The sequence below is a fragment of the Vigna unguiculata genome, chromosome 6 (genome assembly GCF_037176805.1).
Source record: "Vigna unguiculata cultivar grain cowpea cultivar isolate G323 ecotype 2 chromosome 6, ASM3717680v1, whole genome shotgun sequence".
In the NCBI taxonomy this organism is placed as follows: domain Eukaryota; kingdom Viridiplantae; phylum Streptophyta; class Magnoliopsida; order Fabales; family Fabaceae; genus Vigna; species Vigna unguiculata.
Genome location: NC_140797.1, coordinates 30,873,860 through 30,897,292, shown reverse-complemented (window position 1 = coordinate 30,897,292; position 23,433 = coordinate 30,873,860). Strand labels below are relative to the sequence as shown.

Here is a 23,433-nt window from a genome sequence, read left to right as displayed (position 1 = left end):
AGATTGTTTAGGTGTTTAAATTATAATTTTAGACGGAGACACTAAGTGAACAGTTCCCATTTAAAATTTAGCATAAATAATTAAACATTAATCACTTGTATTAAATATTGGATGGTCCAATCGGACAATTTGAAAAAATTAATTTTCATAATTTGTTAATATATGAACATTCAAAGTCTATGCATAAATTTGATAACATTTGGGTCTAGGCTTTTTTTTTCTCTGTTTCCATATTTGACTATCACTAAAAAAGTGAATTTTATTAACGGTTTGTTTGTTTCGGTTATATTAAACTAATAAAAAATATATATAATTTCTGTTAGATTATTTAATTAGTATAAGTGTTGATATTATTTTAACATTTGAGTTGAAATGTGTTAAAAGGTGTAAACAACTCAAACAGTAGTATGAAATGTCTTTTGACACATCAATTTTTATTTAACTCAACTGTCTTTGGCGGATTATATCTATTCATTTTTAAAATTTGGGAATCATACTATACAACATCAAATATTAAGAGATAAACGAATTTTAATTCTATGATGAAATTTAAAGAAAAAATCATATTTAATGTTTAAAATTCGCATACCCTACCTCAAGGTTCCTTTGCCTATGATATACTTAATTATTACCACAGAGTGAAAATCCTTATATATTTTTTTCTTAAATCTATATTATTGTGAATATAAAAAGAACAATAGTTGAATTTAAGGACTTGAAGAACACATAAATGAATAAGTATCCAAAATAAAATAAAATAAAATAAAATGCCCAAACCACATCTAAACACAAACAATGTTTAACTTTAACTAAGAGAAGTATAAAGGTAGGGATTTGGTGGTTTTGAAACATCAATAATGCCTTCCAACATTAACAAAACCTTTTTCATTGTTGGCCTAAGAGAGGGATCTTCATGAATGCACCATAGAGCAACCATGACAAATTTTTCAAAACTCTTAATGTTATTAATAGCTTCAACATCATTTTCTAGAAGAATGTCTAGTCTTCTAGTCTTGTAGCAGTCATATGCCCAATCTGTCAATATCCCTTTTTCTTCATCAATAATCTCCTTTTCCACATTCCTCCTGCAACAAATTATCTCTAATAACAACACACCAAAACTATAAGTGTCAACCTTAGTAGTGATTGGTGAACTTCTAAACCAATCTGGTGCAACATACCCTTTTGTTCCTCTAATTGCAGTTTCAGTATGGCTTTGATTGATCAATAACAACTTTGCTAATCCAAAATCTGAAATTCTGGCATTACATTGGTCATCTAGAAGTATATTTTGTGGCTTTATGTCACAGTGGATGATTTGGGTGCAACATTCCTCATGCAAGTAAACAAGACCTCTAGCAATCCCTGAGGCAATGTCAAATCGTTGTCTCCAATTTGCTTTCAATGGTGTGAAAAGGAAGCTTGCTAAAGTTCCATTGCTCATAAACTCATACACCAAGATTCTGTGTTGTCCTTCATTGCAATATCCAAGTAGACGAACCAGATTCCTATGATGAGTTTGACCTATTACATTAACTTCAGTTTGAAATTCCTTGTTATTATCTTCAAACAACTTGTCTAATTTCTTAACAGCCACACTTGTTATGTCTATTGTTCCTTTGTAGACAATGCTAAAAGATCCCCTTCCCAATTCTTCACTAAAGTTTCTTGTTGCTTCTACAAGTTCCTTGAAGGTGAAGTTACGCAAGTTTTTCTCAACAACACCATCGTTGGTTCTACCCCTTTTGATTTTCTTGCGGTTGTAGGAGAAACAAAAATACATTGCACCAACCAACATGAAAATGACAAACACGGAGAAGCCCAAAAGAACAGATATCACAATGATCAAGGTATCATGATCTTTGTTCATCTTTTGCTTCGGTAAAGGAGTTAAAAGCTCATCATTTTTCATCAATTTCATGATAGAAGTGACATTTACTTCTTTACCACTTATCCCATTTATGAGTGGTAGCTTCATTTGCCGACAAGAACTTCCACTAAAAGTAACCAACACACATAAGCAATCTTGTAAACAAGATTTTGTACACTCTTCTAGAGTATAAGGACTTACCGTTTTATAATCAGATTTTTGCCAATCAGTGTTTTGCAACTCTTCCATGATGTAATCATCTTGTGAATTCATGTGACCACCTCCTTCACAATTGACTTCGAAATTTGGTATACAACCACCATACATGTTATTTGAATCAATTAGAGAATATCTCTCTGGACAGTTACACATGGGTCTCTGGTCATCTTTCAGGTTGCATATGCTATTAAACCCACAAACTCCTCCACCATCCATGATAGTAGAATTTAGACAAATATTTTCTGGTATTGTCTTTAAAGTGACCCACCTTTGTTCTTTGTTTGGATCTTTGGGATAATATGACACAGTCAAAACTCCATCAAAATTGAGTGTTGCTTTGTAGTAGACGTCATTAGAAGAGATAGTCTCGTTTGATGTGCTGACTTTAAACTTTTCCCCACTTTTCTTCAGTACATACAAGAAACCTGATTTATCAAACACAAATCTCATGCCAACATTTGTTTTGTTGTTTGCATCAGCAGTGCCAGTATTAAAGTAAGGAGCATTACTATAATTGCTAAGCAAATTTATAAGCTTAAGCACAAGATTCCCATCCTGTTGCATATAAAGTGTGAACCTTCCAGTTGAGAAGTTGAACTCTCCTTGCCGAGAAAAAAGTTCTCCACCTAACTCTAGTGCTTGAGTAGGAACCAATGTGTCAGTTGGATGAATGAAACTCTCCCATAATGAAACAAAATTTTGATCTAATAGTTGAAAATTTCCATCATCATTCATTTGACTAGTAAAAACTGGACCTGAGGTAAAATTTGATCTCCATAACTCTAAACCTTCTGGGGTTCTGAGTACTAGTCCTCGAGAAGCATTTAGTTCTAACTTTGATCCTATTGGAGCAAGGTTTTCTCCATTTGCATACCAAATGATGCTCCCATTTTGTATATGGTTGTACCATATAGCTAATAAGAAAAGCTTGTTAGGAAGTTGGTAGAAGCCAAATGCAAAATCCCCTGAAGAAGAAAGCCACTTAGATGTCCCATTACCAGCAATGAGTGAGTCACCAACCCTTTGACTACATTTATTACATAACATTAAAATTGATGAGAATCATATTTGAGAAAGAAAACAAATGTGCAAATTAGTTACAGATGTACAAGCAACATTTGTAAAAGAATTAAAATTCAAAATATATTAATTAAATTGTAATTTTTGGTGGTTGAATAATCCTTTGTAAAATTAATTTGTTTAACTTTTCAAAACTTTATTCAAGCAAAAAGAATATACTCACATATAAATACCATTGTCTTGCGAAAGTATCACAATTTTTTCTTTATTATTTTTTATTTTATTTAATTGGTGCAATTTGACCTTTCTAATAAAACTTGTGTTAATATAACTCCTTTCTTATAATTAACCAGAAAAAAACGGTTAATAAAATTCTACACAATTAACATCATTACATAAAATTAGAAAAAGGATAACATTGAGCTAATTTAAAAATAAAATGCAAGGATCAAATTAATTTCTTTTAATGGAGAAATATTTTCTAGATAAAAACCCAATTTAAAATAAAAAAATTCAAAAGCTAACATTTTCCCGTATTTAAAGAACTCAAGTCATTTGTTTGAAATTATAATTTAACTTCCATATAACTGAATTCTAATCTTATTTATTGCAAGTCCGGTCAGAAAATCAACAACATTTCCATTAAAAAGAAAATTCTAATCATAATAAAATCAGTCCTATACTACTGTAAAAATTATCTTTAAAACTATATTTTAAAGATAAAATAGATTTATAGACTTAATATTATAATTCTTTTTTCACATTATAGACTATATTCTAGCCACACACACACACATATATATATATTAGTCGAAATTCGTATATAAATACTCCGGAAGTTAAAATTCAGTATATAAATATATATCAGATGTCGAAATTTGATGTAAATATAATATTCTGAATATCCAAATTTTGTTATATAATTTTTTTTTATCAAATTTCGATATCTTCATTTTTAAGGGTATAGATTTCTGAGCGGGTCAAAGTTAAAAGAGTATTTTTGATATTTTTGAAAAATTTTGGGGTGCTGAAAAAATTGTTGGAGGTACAGGGGAGAAATAGCTAACAGTCAGATCACTTAAGATTTCAGAAGTTTAAATGATCTTAATTTATACTAAATTTTTGGGGAATGACTCTTCGAGAACAAGAGTCCTCGGAGTGTTGACCAGTTGGATTTGGTAAGATTCAAGCAAATCCATATGTCCAAGGTCATTTCTTCCAGCACCCTCTTTTCCCTTCCTGCACTCCCCTAACTTTTGCAATCCCTAATTTGCCCTTATGAAAATAAATTAAGATAGAGAAGAATGAAATAGTATTGCCCTCTATTAGAGATGGCAAATAAACCCGTCCCGTGGGTATTGTCCGAACTCGTCCCCGTTTTGACAGAGAATCTCCGCATTGACTGGATATGGGTATGGGTATGGGGAATCCCCGACTTTTTCAATTGGTTATGAGGATGGTTATGGGGATGTACATATCTCCGCCATAATACCCGTCCCCGCCATATCTCCGTCATCATTTAAATTATTAAAATATTCACAATTAATTAAGTAACACTATATATATATATATATATATATATATATATATATATATATATATATATATATATATATTCAATTTTTTATTTCTTCTAATTATTTGGTTTGTCATGAAATTCATTTGTATCTCCAATATATTTTTCATCTTATCATAACATTTATGTAATTATGTTAAAATGATGTATGTCAATTAAAATTTTTTTATGTCTCATATTTGAATATTTCTATTATTTTTTAATATTTTTATTTATTGTATATTTTTCTTTCACATGAGTATGTTTAATACTCTCAATTGAAGTGTTTAATAGCATAAACCTTTTATTTACTAGGTAATATAAAAAAATACTTATTTTTATTAATTTTTCTTTCATTTGAAGACCTCTTTTGTTTCGCTAAAACAATTATTTCTCAACCATTGAGTATATATGTTTATATTTGAAAAGTGTTCTTAGATATCTAAGGTATTTTTCATCTTATCTTATCATACACTTAATTATACATTCGTTTTCCTTTGTGTAATTTCTTTCAATAATTTCTAAGACATCCATTTGTTAATTTTTTAATATTTTTATTTGTTGTTTATTTTCATCATGTAGAATACTATTTCAGTGTATTTTATCTAATTATTTTTTTATTTTCTAAGTCATTATATCAATCATATTATAATTTTTCACTATAATTGTATAAATAACTTTTATTTACTACAATATCAAAATTTAATGTAATTGTAATGAATATTTTTTTTATCATCATGCAACATATATTGGAGTTGAAAAGATACAATATCCATGTTAAAATATTTTTATTATGTTTATTATTTGTTATTTGCATCATTTTGATTAAGTGATGTATTATCTTTTTTATTAGGGTATAAAAAAATAGATTCATTAGAATTTAAAAAATGGAGGTAAACAAACATTTAAAATATATTTTAATTTGAATATTTGTTTTCCTTTAATTTTTTTAAAAATATTTTTAAATTTAATCAACTAGGTTTCATTAATGCTTGCAGTTTGCAAATTTAATAAATGTTTTAGTTCTCATGAAATTTTATTTGGTATTCCAATCTAAAATATAAACAATTATAATTTATTTCAAAGTATTTGATATCGAAGAAACAATTATCTCCTAATATTTAATATTTGATAATATTATATTTCCTTTACCGTAATTTTTTATTATTTTATAAAAATTAATTAAAATTTATATTGAAGTAGTAAGGAAACAAGTACGGGTATGGGTACGAGATTATACCCGTTACCCGGGGGAGATGGGGATGGGATAAAACGTTGATACTTGTTGGGTTTGGGTATAGGGATGAGGATGAATTTTTTTACGGGGATGGGTATGGGATAGTGAAACCCGTCTCCGCCCTGCCCCGTTGCCATCCCTACCCTCTATGATCATTCTTTTGATCTAAGAGATCAATGCATAAATTTTTTGAGCATTTCTTCCTACGACCCTATGACTTCAATCTGCACCCCGTGGTGAAATGACCACTTTGCCTTTATCTTATCCACTTCATCATCATGTTTTTTGTAAGGATGATATAGTTAGAGGAAGCGTGTATGGACCTAAAGATATCAAGTATAAGAGTTTGAGCAAGAATATGGATGAGCATGACAAACACTAAGAGTAGTAGACACTAGGTGCAATTTCACAGGGTTGACACCACCTGTAATTACATAAAGTGGGCAAAAATATGTATAGTGAAGACAAACCTAATTTAACTTCATATTGTTCATAAGGTAAAGTTTATGTCCACTTTGTTGGGAATAGTCCAAGTGTGAGTCAAAGTCCCACATTGGATAGAATAGACAAAGTTAAACATTATATAAAAATAAAGACCCATAACACCATTGCTTTAAGGTTTTGGTGTAAAACTGGTGTCAAATACCTTATATGTGTAAGACTAATGTCATATAACCATATGGAACCACAATCTCTCAATGACTATGACTATAACCATAACTAATGTTAAATATAACCCAACAGTGGTATCAGAGCCGATGGTTTGGAGTGACTGACCGCATAACCATAACCAAAAAGGGGCGATAAGGAAGAAGCAGTCCTAGACCTTAGGTCCAGACCAGATTTGAAAACTTTCGAGATGTGAATCATAGCCTAGTCGATTTTGTACCGAACAGCTAAAACTGATGTCATATTATACTTTCTAGAGAATCACCCTTCAGCCTTCGGATCTAAGTTTGAATTGGCTAGGGGGCATGAGTGGTAGTCAGTTGTCCTCTTTCCTTCCGATGAAGGGATCTTGCTCGCTTTTCTCTAAAGGGCTAGTCTTGGTTCTGTTAAGGGCCTAGTTCTGGACTTTCTTGACCAAGAAAGGTTGGAAGTAGATTGTGAATGCTGAAGTTGGCGCTCAATGGTGCTCTTTCTCGCCCTCTCTATAAGAGAGATGGGATCACCTAAGTCTTGTTATGGATTGATGGCTAAAGGAGTGTCTACCCTACTAGAGATGCTCCTTTTGTATAATAAGTCAGAATAGAAGAATTGAAGGGCTCATTCTTCATGGCTTCCAAGCTCCTGCCTTTCCACGAGCAAGTTGACTTAGTCTAGTTGACCAACAGTAGAGGAAGGGTATGCGTAAGGCAAGTGAATCAGAAGTAGTAGCAATAAGACCAAGGGCGCGCTTTAACTCAAGGGTACACTTTTATCCTTCCAGGATTTGTAGGAGTTTCCTTTCAAAGGCCTTTTAAGAACCTACTCTTGATCCACTGGATATGAATGCTAATCATTGATTCGAAAGTGCCACATTCCCCTCTCTACTACCTATTACCTATTCTCTTCCTTGCGTGGTATATCTTTACTAGGGGAATCAAGGCAAAAAATGGCTTTGGACATTTGATTATAGCACCAGCTCCTCGTCTTCATAGAATAGAATAAGGCATTAGACATGGGCAAGAGCCCTATAGCAGCAATCCTTGATTGAAGTGAAGGAAGAAAGACAAAAGCTCTAGTCCCATATCTTTCTGTTATGGAATTGGATAGTTACTCATATGAAAAGGGGATTCGATAACAGCCTAAGACAATAGGGTTTACGTACAGGCGCAACCCGTATGGATGTAACTTCCATTCCGCTAGTCTGCCCCGTAGTTCAAGCGTGAAAAAATAAGTGCCATTAACCTAACTTCTTTCGATTTCGAGCATCAGCACCGAATTCAATAGCAATAACAAGGGATTCTAACAGCCTTTTGTCCTACCTGTAAGACTCGTGGAAATTAATTAATTAAATAAATAATTAATTAATAAATGCGGCTAGCGGAAGCCTTTATGGCATTAAATTCTAATTTGTATGATGTGGAAAAGTACTAGCACAAGTGGCTGAGAGTACTTGATTGTGTGAGAAGACTTGGGTTTGAGTCCTATGTATGCCAATTATGTGTTATTTATTTGTTATTACCTTTTTATATATGTGATCATGTTGTGGGACAATATAATCCTTGAATTATATTAGTTAACAAGAAACATGAATTGGCTTAATTGTTTAGCATTGATTTTGTATTGGCATGGTTGTGGGTTCAAACCTTGGAAACCCCAAATTAAACTTTATTTTTGCTAAACTGAGTTTTGGCTTGAACATGAAAGGGTGGAGAAATCCCTAATTGAGTGGGCAGCCAAGGGAGGCTGGAAAAGCAGCCCATAAGTGACCATGAATGGAAATTATATGCCTTTTTAATTCTAATTTCGTTTTGTGTAATTAAGGGTAATTAACACACCATTAATTGAATTTTTGAGAGAGAAAGAGAGAGTTTGGTGGTTGATTTTCGTTCTGCACAATTGAGAGAGCGAGTTTAGAGCGATTTAGTATTAGGAGAGGGAGCACAGGAGCTAATTGAAGGGAGAACTTTGGGTAGCAAAGAAGAACCTTGGAATTTTCAAGCTTTTAGCAAGGAAACCAGGTTAGGGGAGTTTCTCACGTTGAATTTTATGTTTTTGGGATTGGATTGCATGATATACTTGGAATTGTATGAATGCCTTTTACTTCTGGTTGAATTTTTGTGCTTCTGGAAAATTTCCAGAAACCGCCTGGCGGGCTGATCATAGCCGCCAGGCGGCACATGCAATTGGTCTATTTTTTGGGTTCCTCAAAAGGAACTGCTTGGCGGCACATTCCCAGCCGCCAGGTGAAGCATGGTGTTTTACCCAATTCTAGGTTTCTGGATGAAGGGCCTAGCGGTATTGGTTGAACCGTCAGACGACGCAAGCCAAAATTGGTTCGTTTTTTGTGCTTTCTAGGTTCTGGGCTAATTAGGATTGAAGGGAAAGCTAGTTTTAATGGTTAATAGATGATTGGATGTCAAATTTCACTAAGTTTGAATAATTGAGGGCTATCGGTGAGAGCATAATGCGAATCACAATTTAGGGTTCACGAAATTCGGATTTTGGCTAGGAATCAATTGTATTGTGAATTGGATTACGAGTTACATGTTAAATTATATTAAGAACTGTTTAACGTGCGGGATTTGATGAATTTGGTTACTTGAAGGTGAGGATGAGATTTGGGTTTCTGGGCGCAGGAAAGCTTTGGTGATTTTCCAGAATTGTTACGCGCCGCCTAGCGGCACCATGATTGCCGCCAGGCGCTATATCAGAGTATTGGGTTCTTGTGTTTTGGTGTATATTGGAGATTGGGGAATTAATCTGCATCATATGGAGTAGAAATTTTGAGGAGTTTGGAATATATGGGGGATTTGCCAATGTTGGATAGGTGATACTAATATTATCTATGTCAATGAGGATAAATCTGCATCATATTGAAATATAGGAACTTGACGTTAACAATGGCAGTTGGACGACTATTAAGATCTTTGAGTTTAAGTGGGAATGAATGGGTAAGTGGAATTGGTTCCTTGAGCCTTCTTGGGGAAATACTTATTGGTATGAAAAGAAAATGGGACTATGGTGTGAGATAACAATAAATTTATGAATGTCATGGGGGGAGGGGGTAACTAGTGCATAAATTAATAAAATTTGTACACATTTGTGAGTGGTATACTTAGCCTTAAATTGCTAGCTAATCGATAAGTATATGAGGTGAAGTGATGAAAGTGACTATTTTGGAGATGCAGTATGAATGCCATAAGTGAAAACGTTTAGGTAAGGGTCTGAAGGACCTGAGGGAAAACCAACAGTGCGCAATCACTGGTATGTCGTCTGGCGGTGAGCTATGCTCTGCCAGGCGAAAGCGTCAAAGCAGAGAGGACTGGAAGCTCGTGGCGCCTAGCGGCAAGAATAGTTTCGCCAGGCGATAACTGCTCAACAGAGGGTCACTAGAACGAGAGCGTCTAGCGGTGAGGGTCTTCCCGCCAAGCGGGATCTGCAATAGTGAAGAAATCTAAGGCGCTACATGCCTAGCGGTACGTGTCCCCCGCCAGGCGATTTTGCTGTTGTAGCCTCAGTTTTTTGGATTTTCTACATGTGTGATCTACAAGGCTTTTGGTGATACTTCAAAGGTGAGATTGCTAGTGTTCCTTGAGTTGAGCTCGGAACGTATCCCTTGAGTTGAGCTCGGGATAGGAGTTAAGCATGTGGCATTCCTCGAGTTGAGCTCGGAATGACATCCCTCGAGTTGAGCTCGGGATGGCGGATGAACACGAGGAACCCTTGAGTTGAACTCGGGTTGGCGAGTGTTGCCGGTGTGAGTGTGCTGGTTGTGGCCAGTACAGATGGGTCCAAATAGATTGCCCTTCTCAGTAGTTGACTAACGAGTTTGATAGTCTTGGAACGTTGTGAACTAAGTTCGTATTTGGGAACTCCACCTGGCGTTACGAAATAGCAATGGTTTCCCGCACGTGCTCTATCGGTTGTGGCCGATAGGTATGACAGCAAGTCACCTTGGGGTAATCACTAAAAGATGTAGAACCCGATTCACATGGTGGTGGCCATGTGGTATGGAATTAACGAAACTTTTCCTAATGTGAATGATGTGATATATATATATATATATATATATATATATATATATATATATATATAGATAGATATAATTATATGCTTTATCTGTTAAGCTCACCCTATCTGCTTGTGTTTGGCGATGATCGTGTATGCGGTACACGTGAGTAGATGATGTTGTTGCAGGTGGTTCTGGTGAGGCTTAGTGCCGGAGCGGAGATAGCTTGGGAGTTTTGTATTATTTTGATTTGAACTATTTTGTAAACTCTTGTGAGAGGTTTTATTATTATGTTTAGTTTTATAAACTATGGATTGTGGATTTTAATTGGAAGTAATAAAATGTATTAAATTTCCCGCGTTTTTGGGAAATTAGGTATTATTAAATGCATTGTATTTGTTTATTTTATTTATTTTATTAAAAATTCGTAATATCCGGTCGGGATGTTACACTACCAGCAGCCTATTCTTTCACTTTCAAAGGCAAAGCTCGCATATTAGGAGTGGAATTCCCTAGTAATAAACTTTCCTAGAGAAGAAGGCGTTCACCAAGGAACTAGTTGGTAGGAGGGATAGTTGGCCGACTTTCAAGCCCATGTGACTGAGTCCGGAGATTTCTTTTTGTTTTCAGGGTGTACGAAGTGAAGGCTCGTTGAGACCTTACCTTAGGAAGACTTTATAGGCACAGTACTAGGGACCGAACTCTCATTTCCTTGCTTAACTTAAGGCCCTTCGCCTATTGATGCTTTAGTGCATCACTTATGTATTTAGCTGAACAGGGTAAACATCTTCTTTAAGCTTCCATCATTGGGATGCCAAACTATAGGTTAAGCTCCTAGGATCGATGAAAGCTTTTATTTGAGGGTTGATAAGGATTTCAATTTCCCCTATAAGAGGATCCCTTGTGTGCTATGTCTACGAGTCTCTCAAATACAAGAAAATTACATCTCTCGTTGATGTGAGACTTCCAACAATAAATAAGTATAGACGTTATAATGGAACAAATGTTATTTCTTGTTTGTTGAGGGGTGATGAATTGGAGGTGAGAGGTTCTTATTAAAATGAAGGAAAATTATATTTTAACTCTCTTTTTTGACTTTAATCGTTTACTTTCTGACTTGGTTTAGTGTGGACCATTGATTTTTTTAAAGAAAAAGATAGTGATATATTAATCAATGATTCACATTAAATCATGTTATAAAGTAAATGATGAAAGTCAAAAAATAAAATAGGAGTCACATAATGATTATCCTAAAATAATCATTGATTAGGTTTTAAGAGTACCAGAGGAAGTGGAAATGGGTGATTTAACCTTACCTAGCATTGGTAGACTTAGGACAGAAGACAATGTTGTAGTATGCAGGATTGGAACAGTTGAAGGGCCTGACTGGGTTAATGGAGGCTTGCGGACATGCCGTCTCGAATATCTCGCACGAGGAATCGCTCCCATCGCAAGGGTTCTCACAACCCACCACTTCCTCATTTCTCGTTACCTTTAGCTCCGTTGGACACACTGCGTTCAAATCCACCCCGCAACCCGTGCTCTCACACTTCCCGCCAGAACCACTCACGGGATCAACAATCACCGGCACGTTGAACCCTTGCAACAAGCTCACGTAATAAAACTCAGACCCGTTCACTCCGTCTAAGTTAAACTCCACCACCGTCTCCGGCGCTGACCCTTCTTTGTTACACGTTAGATTGCCGGAGTTGCAGTCGCCGGTAGCGCAAGAAAAATTTCCGGTAACTGAGTCGGTGGTGCAGTGTGTGCGGGCCCAGATTCGACCCTGCCAATTCTCGGGTACGCCGACGCTGGAATTTTCGCCGCTGGCCAAAACGAACCCCGTTCTATTGCTCAAAGCTGGCCACACCGTGTAGTTGCATTGGTTGATCAAAGTCATTATTCTGGCGGAATCGATCCCTGTAAATTAAGTAATGCTGTTAGAATCGGGTAACACCTTCAAGATTATGCAGACGTTAAAATTAAATGTAATTCTTAGAAAAACTTAGATCGAACCTGATAAATGAATGGTTAAGGATACCAAAAGTGAGAAGAACCATGTTGTTGAGTGAACCATGTTGAGAATGAATAAGGAAATTGTGATGAAGCGAAGATTAAGGGCCAATTATGTAAAGAGTGTGGCTTTTCTCTGAATTAATAACGTGTACGTGATGACTAAAATGCTGTCCGAGACTTTCTTTTCTTCTTGGCTGCAATGTTATTACTTATAATTTTACTTGTTACATTGTTCAATGACTTGTAACATGGGGTTAACTTCCAATTTTTTGAAAATTTGAAAATATTTTAAAATCAAAATGTTTTACTGGTAAACTTTGAAATGATTATTTATTATATAAGAAGTTCAATTAGGGTTAAGTTCAATGCAAAATTTGTAAAAGGTTTGTTTCCTTCTATTACGGGTTTGAATCTTGACTACAAAATAAAGATTGATTTCTTGTACAATACTACAAAAGTGTTTCATTCATTAGGTGAATATTGAAATATATGATTTGATTTATTTAATTAAGTAAATTTGAAATGTTGACATTGGATATCATAACGTTGATTGTATAGTCTTGCATCTCTGTAATAGAGACTTGTGTGCTCTTGAAAGTCATTGTGGTCTACTAGCTCACGTTCTCAATCCAAAATTTACGTTACCTTTATTTTATATTCCATATCAATATTTCAACACATAAGTATCATATGTTCTCAAAGTACCTTTTCTCGATGAAAAAAAAATAACAATATTTGTTTCCTAATTATCACCATAATTATGACCAATAAATTATAGTAGTAATAAATGTTTCCTTATATTTTGTATCAATTTTAAAATACTCATGTTGCGATGAAGTAATGGTTGTTGTGATGTTGAACAGTGTGAAGCTTGGGTTATATGGGTGACTTTTGGTGGTTCTAGTGAAAACCTGTTGAGGTAGGATTTTGAAGGGAATATCAAAGGGAAGGTTCTGGGTACATCAGGAGAAGAACCGGTGATATTTTAGTACATAGTGGAATTGTTCAATGTTATAGTTTGGGTATTTTGCATTTATCTCATTTATTTACGTACTAAATCGTATTTTGAAAAGTTTATTCAACTTTTATTTTACTTTTTTCAGGTTCATACTCAAGATAGTATTGTAAAGTAAATGAAGGAATGACTGATTCTAGAAACCTCTGGATTTTAAAATTCAAATGTTGTAATATTTTATCTTTTAGTCTTTGTATATATCATACTCACTTTTAACATTTAGTTTTAATGCTTATAATTATTTATTTGAACTCATTTTATTTAATTATTATGTATATTACATATTCTGCAATAGTTATATTTGTGATATAAAGAGACTTAGTCACATTCTAAAAGTTATAATTAATGTGACATAATTTAATAATATACGAAGAAAACATAAGAATTTACATGAATAATCGTAATTTTAAAGCTTTCAATCTAAATGTATATTTATATTCTAAATTAATTTAAAAATATTTTCAAAAGTGTTATAATGTCTAATATTTATTTTTTGACATCACATTATAAAAGTGTTCTTAAAAAATAAACAACACGTAAAGATGTATGACTTTTCTGAACGACAACATTTTAAAAAATATTGTCTAAAGCAACATAAAAGAATATTTTATCTATAAATAATAAACAACATTAAAATTTATAATTTAATAAGTAATATCTAAAATGTGTTGTTTATAAAAAATAAACAATATCATATGTGACTTATAAGAATTTTGTACATTGTGTGACTTAATAAAAAAAGAAAAAAGAAAAAATCTTTGTCAAGTTTCTCTCCATGCCCTTAAACTGGTATCTTCATCTTTATCCTCAGTGGCGATTCTTGATTTTTCTGGTTGGTCTCGTCCAATGTAGGCTTTATTCAGATATCTTTTAGAACTACTTATATGAATTAAAACAAGAATGATTTTTTTTATAAAATACAATTAGTTAGTTATGTAAGTTGATTTGTAGAAATTTTTTGTCTCGGTTTTTTTGAAGTTGTAATTTGTAGAAATTCATCTAAATGTTAAGTGATTTGTTTTTTTAAATAAATATGATTTTGTTAACAGTTATAACTGTTGTTAAATATTAGATGAATGTTTTAAAAAAATATATATATGATTTTTTTTCGGTTATAATTGATGCTAAATATTGAATGAACATATTTTTTTAAAATAATTTAGAGCCGATCAAAATTAATTTTAATAATTTTAATGGTGGTTATTCTGATAGTTATATTGTGATACTTTTATGACTTTAAAATTTATGTTGATTGATTAACTGCCGGATATAAAAATAGTGATGGTTATAACTGTTATTAAACCACACACATAAATGATCCTAAAAATAAAATTTTTAGTAGCGAGACCATACTTTTTAGTCGTTTGTCTAAAGTAAAAAAATGCTATAGTGAAAATGCGATGAAAATAAAGAAGACAAACATTGATGAGACAAATAACAAAAAAACAAGAAGCAAAGGTTGTTTCGAGGAAGAAGAATAGCAAACTTGAAGATCATGAATAAGAACACTTTTATAGCGTTGCAAGATAACTTATGAGAGAACTATTGTCTTCCTAGATTGGGAAAAAGGTTTTGATAGATGTAGGGTGTGTTTAGATTGTAATTAAAAAAATTACATTTGGTTGAATGAAATAAAAATCTCATTCAACGAGTAATCTTCATGGTGTTGCTTTTGAAAGCAACTCACATTTAGTGCTCAATAAAATAAAAAAACAAATTATCAAACATCATTATATGACTTCCAACACAAAGTGAATGTGCCTTTGAGCTCCCAAATGATAAAACAAGCACACACGTAAGCTACATTGGTTGTTCTTTCTTTTCTGGACGAGCTTCATTTGCATGTTGCATAAAATGTAAAAGATTGAGTCTGTAAAAAGCATATAAACATGATTTTTTTTTCTTTCCATTAGAACAACTTAATTATTATATTAAAACATAGTTGATTGTCTTGAGACATTTGAAGAAATTGTCTCGTAACACAGATAATTAATTATATTTAATATGATTACTCACTTGAAATAATTGATTATTTCCATCCATTTTAAAAAACCCTCACCATAGACCTTTAATCAATTATCTCAACGAGAATTAATTATTGTTCTTTGTTGGTTCCTAGAACCATCGATAAAATCGATTATATATCTTCTATCTTCAAAATAAATCAAGTACAAACGCTTTCAATCATTAAAAAATCATTTCGAAAACCTTAAAAATGATTTTATCCTTGTATTTTTACGTACTCAATCTTTATTGAATCATTTGTCAAGGGTTATACACTTCAAAACTTCTCTTTTGGATTGTTTATACACTAGTTACTACAACAAAAGCAATTTTTACTAGAGGTTATTTATAACATTTCTGGGGTTTTAACTCCCGCTAAAAGAGTTTCCAGCGGTTTGTTATTCCTCTAGAAAAACCAGCGTCGTTAACGGATTACCGACAATTTTGAAACCCTAGTATTTATTTCAATTTTGTAACCGTAGTACCTTTTGGAACCCTAGTATTTATTTCGATTTTGTAACCGTAGTACCTTTTCCTTGTATGTAGTTTTAAATCTTTTATACTGTATAATAATATCAAAAGTCCATTTTTACCCCTGCAATGCAATTCATTATTTATTAATGTTTTTACTTTTCAAATTTCCTTAATTTTATTTATTATACTTTTTGAATGTATAAAATTCATAAAACATATGATAAAAAAAATTATAATATTTAGATATTTGTTTATAACTAAATATAACATTCATAAAAACAAAAAACGTAGTCTATAAGTTCAAAGTAAATAATAAAATTCGTATATCATTAATCATGTCCAAACCTATTTGATTACATGTTCTTGGCTGAAGATCTTTCCAAACTTTCTTGAATTATATACTCTCTTACAACCTAAGAAAAAAAGTATCATTAATCCATTAAGCATGTGTGGGTCATAGCCTCTCATAGTCGAGCTTCTCTGACTGCAAATGAAAAAGAAAGAGTGAGGTAACTTGAACTTTAACGAACAACTAAAATGAAAAGAAAAAAATGTTATGTTTGTAGAGAAATAAAGAAAATTTCAGTCATATTTCATTCATTATATGACTATTTAAGGAAATCAACTGCTACTAAGCACAATACTTATTTAGTGTAATAAATACAAAAATAAGACAGGTACAAGTCTAACTCAATTAAACAAGATATTCTTGGCCAAATACTAGTTCGGCTTGATCAGGTTTTTGCTTAAGCTGATCCTGCAAGAAGCTTATCTAGTAAGAAATAGTAGTTCAAAATTGAACAAGTTAAACAGTACCTTGATAAGCATGTACGTAGGAAGCCAAGCTGGACCAGTGGGAATCCCTACCCACGCAATCTATCAATTAAGCATGAGTTTTTCTCAGTATAAAACATTAAAATTCTTGACAATTTCTTCATAATTGGAATCAAGTACATATACCGTGCAATCAATTCGCACTATGTTGGATTATCATGCATCAGATTGCTTATCATAAAATGTCAGCATTTTAACAACTTACTCACTTTGACTTTAGCATCCACTATTTTTGTTCAGGAGAGAAAATTTGTTGCAATCCCCTTCTCCTGTACTTTTGATTCCTAACTTCTAGAAAGAAAAAAAAAAAGTTATAGCCTACCACCTCACCGAAAACAAATCAAAGTTCACATTCGAAAACTAAACAAAGAATAATTAAAACGAAAAGGAAGTAAATATTTGTGAGAGAACTAACAGTAGCAGATATTTGGATGCTTTGTGGGGAACATACCCTAGTTTTTCTCTTTTTACATAATTTTACAAGAATTGTTATCCAAGTCTCTTTTTTTCCCCTTTATCTCCTTCCAGTTGAACCAAGAATTAATGCGCTGATTAGGTAAATTGTTTTAAATAAAGTTTGCTTAAATTAAACAAATGAAAACAACTTTTATAATAATTTCTCTCAAGGTCTCTTTTTCTCTTTTCTCATTTCATATAAACAAGACATTAATTCTTATAAAAAACTTAAGCTTAATGAAAACAATTTCTTCAAGAATTATGGTCAGAGTCTCTTTCTCATTATTCTCTTTTCAACTAAGACTCTATTTCGTTGATTTAGTAAATTTAATATCAAGTTTGTGTAATTATGCAAATGAAAAAAAAGTAAAAAAGAATAGAGCGATATTCATAAAATTTCTGTTAATAAGACTGACATGCATTAGTTTGAGGTGCTTTTGTGCTTAAATATACATTTTGTCTATTGAATGATAAAGATGTATGAACAAGAAATGGTTAAGAAACATTTATAATGTTTAAAGTAGGAGTTTTATGAATTTTAAATTTTACTGAAGCTGATACTTAATCTATCTTTCATTCTGATCTTTATTTATTTAGTTATTGAGAAATTTAAAGGATGCAACATTGTAAATGGGCAAATCGAACAGATTGAATTAATCTGAGAAATGAATGAGCAGAAGAAATATCTGGAAACTAACATGTTGCCTAACAAAGCATGAAACTTAACAATGGTCTTTTCTTTCTCGACACAAATGTCCCCTCTCTTTAGATCAGCTCTCAAATAGTTAATCCACTTTAACTTGTAACTCTTGCCAAATTCTAAAAATCCTTTACAATCGAAAAGTGTAAATGGCAGTAAGAGAAAACGTTATTCAATCCATGGCTCAAATTAGACTCTTGTACAATAATTATAGCTGGAAGGTCACACTCAACAAAAAGGTACCTAGAAAAGAAAACTATAAATGCACTAATAATATTTGTGGAATTAATTACCTTTTGTACCTGCATTTTTTGGCAACGTCCTCCAACTATAAAAATGCATTACCTGCATTTTAAATATTGTCAAGCATATGCATATAATTAGCCAATATTAGTTATCAAATAGCTTCGTGAAAGATGATTATTTGACGTATAATGTGAATTTTTTAGATCTGAATCAGAATATATAGGAAAAGGATGAGAAAGATTTATATTGGTTGATGGGTGTTTGATGTTGCAGGTATCTGGTGCATGCCAATGGCATTTGTGCAGGTTACTCTCTATTTTTAGCTGTTATTGCTGCTATGCCACGCCCTTCCACTATGCCTCGAGCTTGGACTTTCTTTTTGCTTGATTAGGTCATCACATCTCACTCATTCTTAATTTCTTCTTGCAATAAGGTGTTATATAGCTACCTAATTAAAGAGATTATAAATGCTCCAAATAATGATGATTAAACAGAACTAGATGGAATATCTCTGCCGCCACAATAACAAAGGATTTGATTGTGGTCGTGGCTTTATCAACAATGGTGCTGTTATTTGACACTCTTTCAACTTCTGTAAATATTCTCAGCATTGCTTTGGTTTAAGTGGCACCGGTAATTCAAGTCTGTAAATCTATTTGGACTAAAAAGGTACAGATAAGGATTAAATTTAAGCCTTCAAAATGATGTTCACACTTATGAAAAAGCAATTTTTGTAGCCTAAACCAGAATCAAATTTTAGTTTTTAAATATTATGTCTCTTATATAATCAGAACTAGCAAATGAGCAGTTAAACCAAACACCCACTTTATCTTCTGGCATGCTTTGGATAATTCCATTGACATGTTTTGCCACTTTGTCCTATTTTGACCTTCGGTTTGGGCAAATCCATCTTGAACTTTCAATTCAGTCAGAATTGACCTTCAACGAAGCCTTGTATTGGACCGATCAATCTCGACCTTTAATTTAGACTAACCGTTTTGACCTTTGACTTGAATTGATTTGTCTTGATCATTGACTAGATTTGACATGTCTTTACCTTTGGCTTGACTTATGATGTTAATGTTAATGCTAATGATGCATATATTGAAAATTTGTCCAATTTGCATTGTTAGGTGCTAACATACATAGTTCTAGCTGCTGGAGTAGTGTCAACTGAGGTTTTGTACCTAGCAGAGAATGGAAACACTACCACAACATGGAGCTCAGCCTGTGGATCATTTGGTCGATTCTGTAACAAGGTGACAGCATCAATTGTTATCACATTTGTGGCAGTGTTTTGCTATGTGTTGCTTTCTCTTATTTCCTCTTACAAGCTGTTCACCAAGTATGATGCACCAGCAGCATGCAGACCAATTGCACCCATTGAGGTTGCTACTTTCCCTGGCTGACTAACCCCTTATGTATAACAATGTGTTCATGTATGTGTATGCTTAATTGCTTCCAATTAATAATGTAATGACGTATAAGATGCGTACCAAAAGAAGATCCTCTTCAGTGCCAAAGGCTTTGCGAGCTTTTTCTAAAGATTTTAAAGAAATCCTCTTGTGCTTCCTGCATATAACTCACAGAATTTTGAATTTGTAAATTTATAAAGATTATCAACAACTCTTATTTTAGGACTAAAAAAAAGAATAGGTAAACTATTTATCCGATGGTCTCTTAGGCCAAACGACCAGTGATTACCAATGGTGGGATTTCTGGTCCTGAATGAAACAGAACAACCAAAATTTTTGTGAAGGAATATGTATGTGTATTAATGCTTCATGTTTGGTTCCATATTTTGCATGCAAATCTTCACATCTGGATGCAGCTAGTTATAGCTTCTACATTTTTTAGCAAAATTGACGTTTTTCTTTCTCTCTCTCTCTTGAACAAGTTTCCAAATACAAACCAAATTAATAAACAAGGAATCATCATGAAACGCGACCTGAGACAAAAGCAGAATAAAACCAAATTGTTCAAACACTTTAAGAAGGAAAAATCTTAATTATTAATGACTGATTCACTGAAGTACATTGCTGCAACTACGCAATTTATGAAATTGTTATGTTTCGTTAGGGCAATTTGGAACATGAAAGTTCGTTCACACCAGATGCTATCCAATTTGAAGGGCCAAGAAGTGCCCCACTCCACATTATTTTGGTGTGAACACAAACTATTAAATAAAAATTTGAATTGATGAAAAGAAGCTACCACAAGCAGGGTGTTCATTGCTTAGGAAAATTGATGGCCAAATTGCAGCCAAAGGGCTATTCCAAAATTTAATTAATATTCAAAAGAAGACATATAGAATATTCCATTATAAGCAAAAATAAATTTCTTTCGGCATGTGAAATATCAACAAGCTCTTCAATGCATTTCAGATTCTCATTGTTACTGTAAGCTGGAGTTGAAATCCTGAAACATAGCATAAACCTTTGTGCTATGTTGTCTTCAAATGACAGTATGCAATATCTATGTAATTGAACTTAGTTTTTCAAGGAATTTCTAATCGAGTGATATTCCAAGATGCTTAAAGAATTTGACAGTAATGTCTGAAAAGATCATCAATAGAGGTCCAATTCTAAATCAGATATATTGCTTTATCAATCTTACTTACCATGAACCTTATCATTCTTTTCCATCCAAGTATGATATACACTTAACATAACATGTATGTGGAAAGGTGTGGAACTGTGGTTTTCGGATCCAGAGTTACAACATAAGAGCATTGATCTTTCAAGTAATAATTTAACAGGTGAAATACCAAAAGAGATTGGATATTTGGCTGGTCTGGTTTGTCTAAATTTATCCCGAAATTATCTAAGCGGAGAAATTCCTTTAGAGATAGGAAATTTAAGTTCACTGGAGTCCCTTGACTTATCAAGAAATCGTATCAGTGGGGGAATTCCTTTTTCTTTTTCTCAAATTGATGATCTAGGCAAATTAGATTTATCACACACAACTCTCTTTCAGGGAGAATCCCACGAGAAAGGCATTTTGAAACCTTTGAAGGCTATAGTTTTGAAGGAAACAAAGATCTTTTTTTAGTTCATATGTTCGTTTCAGGATCTCTGATAACCTTTTTCTATGGTCCACACTTCTCTTATAACATAGTTACTAAATTCTACTCAAATGCAATGATTACTATAATTTTTCTAAACAGTTTTTGGTTCACTCTCGAATTCACAAAAATTTGAGAAACTTGATTAGTACCATTGGAAAACATGGTTAACATATAAGAACAAAATCTAAGAGTACAAAATCAAAGATGAAGCTGCAAAGAGCAAAGAGGAGCACCTGAATAGAACTAGGGATCACACTGTTACAATGGTTGTAGTGGTTGTGGAATCACGCTCCGATTGCGGTGGCTATGGCACTGTAGAGCTACTACTTGATGGTGGAAAAATAATCAGTGAGTTAGGGCATGAGTAAGAGAGATGAAATTGAAGAGGAAAACGAAATCGAAAGCAAGGACACAAGAAAATGAAATCAAAAGCAATGATGTAGGGAACGAAATCGAAATTGAAATGAGACGAAATAGAAAATAGGAGATGAAATCGAAAGAGAAAGAGCAATAAAAAGTAAGGAGATGAAATTGAAACCAAGATAACGATCTTCATTACCTTAAACTTCAAGCAAAAACGGTGAAGCCACAGTGGAGGCACGGTGGAGGCACAGTGGAGGCTCAGTGGAGACATAGTTGAGGCACGCACGAGAAGGGTTTATTTTCTTACTACTAGGGTAAAACAAAGAAAAAGAAAGAGAGGAGGAAAGGGTAACATGTACGAGTTAAGTAATTCAAAATTACGAAAAAGGAGAAAAATAAAGAGGCGTTCCCTTGGTTAGAAAAACCCCAGGTAGTTAAAGGGGGCAATGTGTATATTTTATTAGAGGTTATGATAAGTCCAAAATGTTATATTTTTGTAGTGAGTGTATGGTGTCAGCGTGTAGCGGAGTTCTACACTAGTTTGCATTCTAAATAGATTTTCTAGGAGTGCGTCTTTCTTGAGAGATTGCGTTGCATGTGTAGTGTTTGTAATATTTAAATTTCAACATTTAATGAAAAAATTCAGCTCAAATTCTTTGAATTCAAACTAGTCATAGAAATCACTATAAAATCTTGTGTATCTTTTTTTCTATCTCTTACTTCTTTAGATGTTCTTGTTCTGTGATGTACGGTCAATCATGGACTAAAACATCCAAGATTTAAGAAAAGAAATTAATCAAAGTAGATTTTAAACAATTTTATAAAAAGTTTAAGAAACCTTACCACCCTTATATTGAAATATCATTTAAATCAAAGTTCAACTAAATTTAGAAAAGTAGACCACCTTGGTGCTAGTTTGGGACCATATATCACTATAAGAAAAATTAATATTACTGACTGTCAAAACTCGTCGATAATAATTAAAATTTGTCGATAAACTAAAGTTACCAACGGATTATTGACTTTTGCCGGTAAATTTACTGATAAAAATTTTGATTTGTCGATATTAACCGATCGAAAAATCCATCGATAAATAGCGCGCACTAGTTCATCTTCTTCCTCCTCCCTCTTTCCTGTTTTTTCCTTTAGCGTTTATCTTTCCTTTTTTTTCTTCCAGAACCTCTTCCACTCCATCTCAAAAAATTCATCGCTGCCACAAGCATCGCCATAGTAGTCGTCGTCGCAGCCGTTGTCGGTTCCTCCTCTTCCTTCTCTTTTTCCATTTCCTTCTTTTCTCTTTCTCTTTAATCACCCCCATCGTGCCACCATCATGTCTCCATTGCACCACTGTCACACAATCACCGCATTGTCGTTGTGCCACCACCTTGTCACCGCTGCGCCTTCAACATGTCCTCCTTCTTTTCCTCTTCCTCTTCCTCTTCCTCTTCATTCTTATTTTTCTTCTTTTTCTTCTTCTTCATCTCTTTTTCTCTTCTATTTCTAATACAGTCTCTTAAGGTGAGTTTTTGGTGAAAAATTTTTCACTCCTTTTATCAACGGATTGATATGTTAGTTAAAAATTTTTTAAATTTTATGTAAATATCGACAGATTTTACTAATAGATATTTTTGTTGATAATTTTAGTCTAAATTAGTACTAGATTTTATCGACAAATTTTTCTATCAATAATTAAAACATTA

The 23,433-nt window shown here is 33.1% G+C and overlaps 1 protein-coding gene, 1 long non-coding RNA gene and 1 pseudogene across 4 annotated transcripts; 1 reads left to right on the top strand and 2 right to left on the bottom strand.

Moving 5' to 3' along the window:
* Positions 1-783: 783 nt before the first annotated feature.
* On the bottom strand, positions 784-12,742 carry LOC114187521 (G-type lectin S-receptor-like serine/threonine-protein kinase LECRK3). Its single transcript, XM_028075788.2, has 3 exons — positions 12,575-12,742; positions 11,875-12,478; positions 784-3,116 (listed from the first exon to the last, which is right to left on the bottom strand). The coding sequence occupies exons 1-3, from the start codon at positions 12,633-12,635 to the stop codon at positions 806-808; spliced, it is 2,976 nt and encodes a 991-aa protein (XP_027931589.1). The 5' UTR covers positions 12,636-12,742; the 3' UTR covers positions 784-805.
* A 3,624-nt stretch (positions 12,743-16,366) lies between these two features.
* LOC146885778 (uncharacterized) lies at positions 16,367-22,236 on the bottom strand. Of its 3 annotated transcripts, none has more exons than XR_014995974.1 (7): positions 21,930-22,236; positions 21,604-21,696; positions 19,800-19,875; positions 18,351-18,402; positions 17,111-17,192; positions 16,884-16,943; positions 16,367-16,551 (listed from the first exon to the last, which is right to left on the bottom strand). It is a non-coding gene; the product is annotated as an uncharacterized LOC146885778 (long non-coding RNA). The 3 variants fall into 3 exon arrangements; XR_014995975.1 differs by having other exon boundaries at positions 17,111-17,189; positions 21,604-21,693; positions 21,930-22,231; XR_014995973.1 differs by having other exon boundaries at positions 21,604-21,693; positions 21,930-22,224.
* On the top strand, positions 18,572-19,720 carry LOC114188462 (CASP-like protein 2A2 pseudogene; annotated as a pseudogene).
* Positions 22,237-23,433: the final 1,197 nt, after the last annotated feature.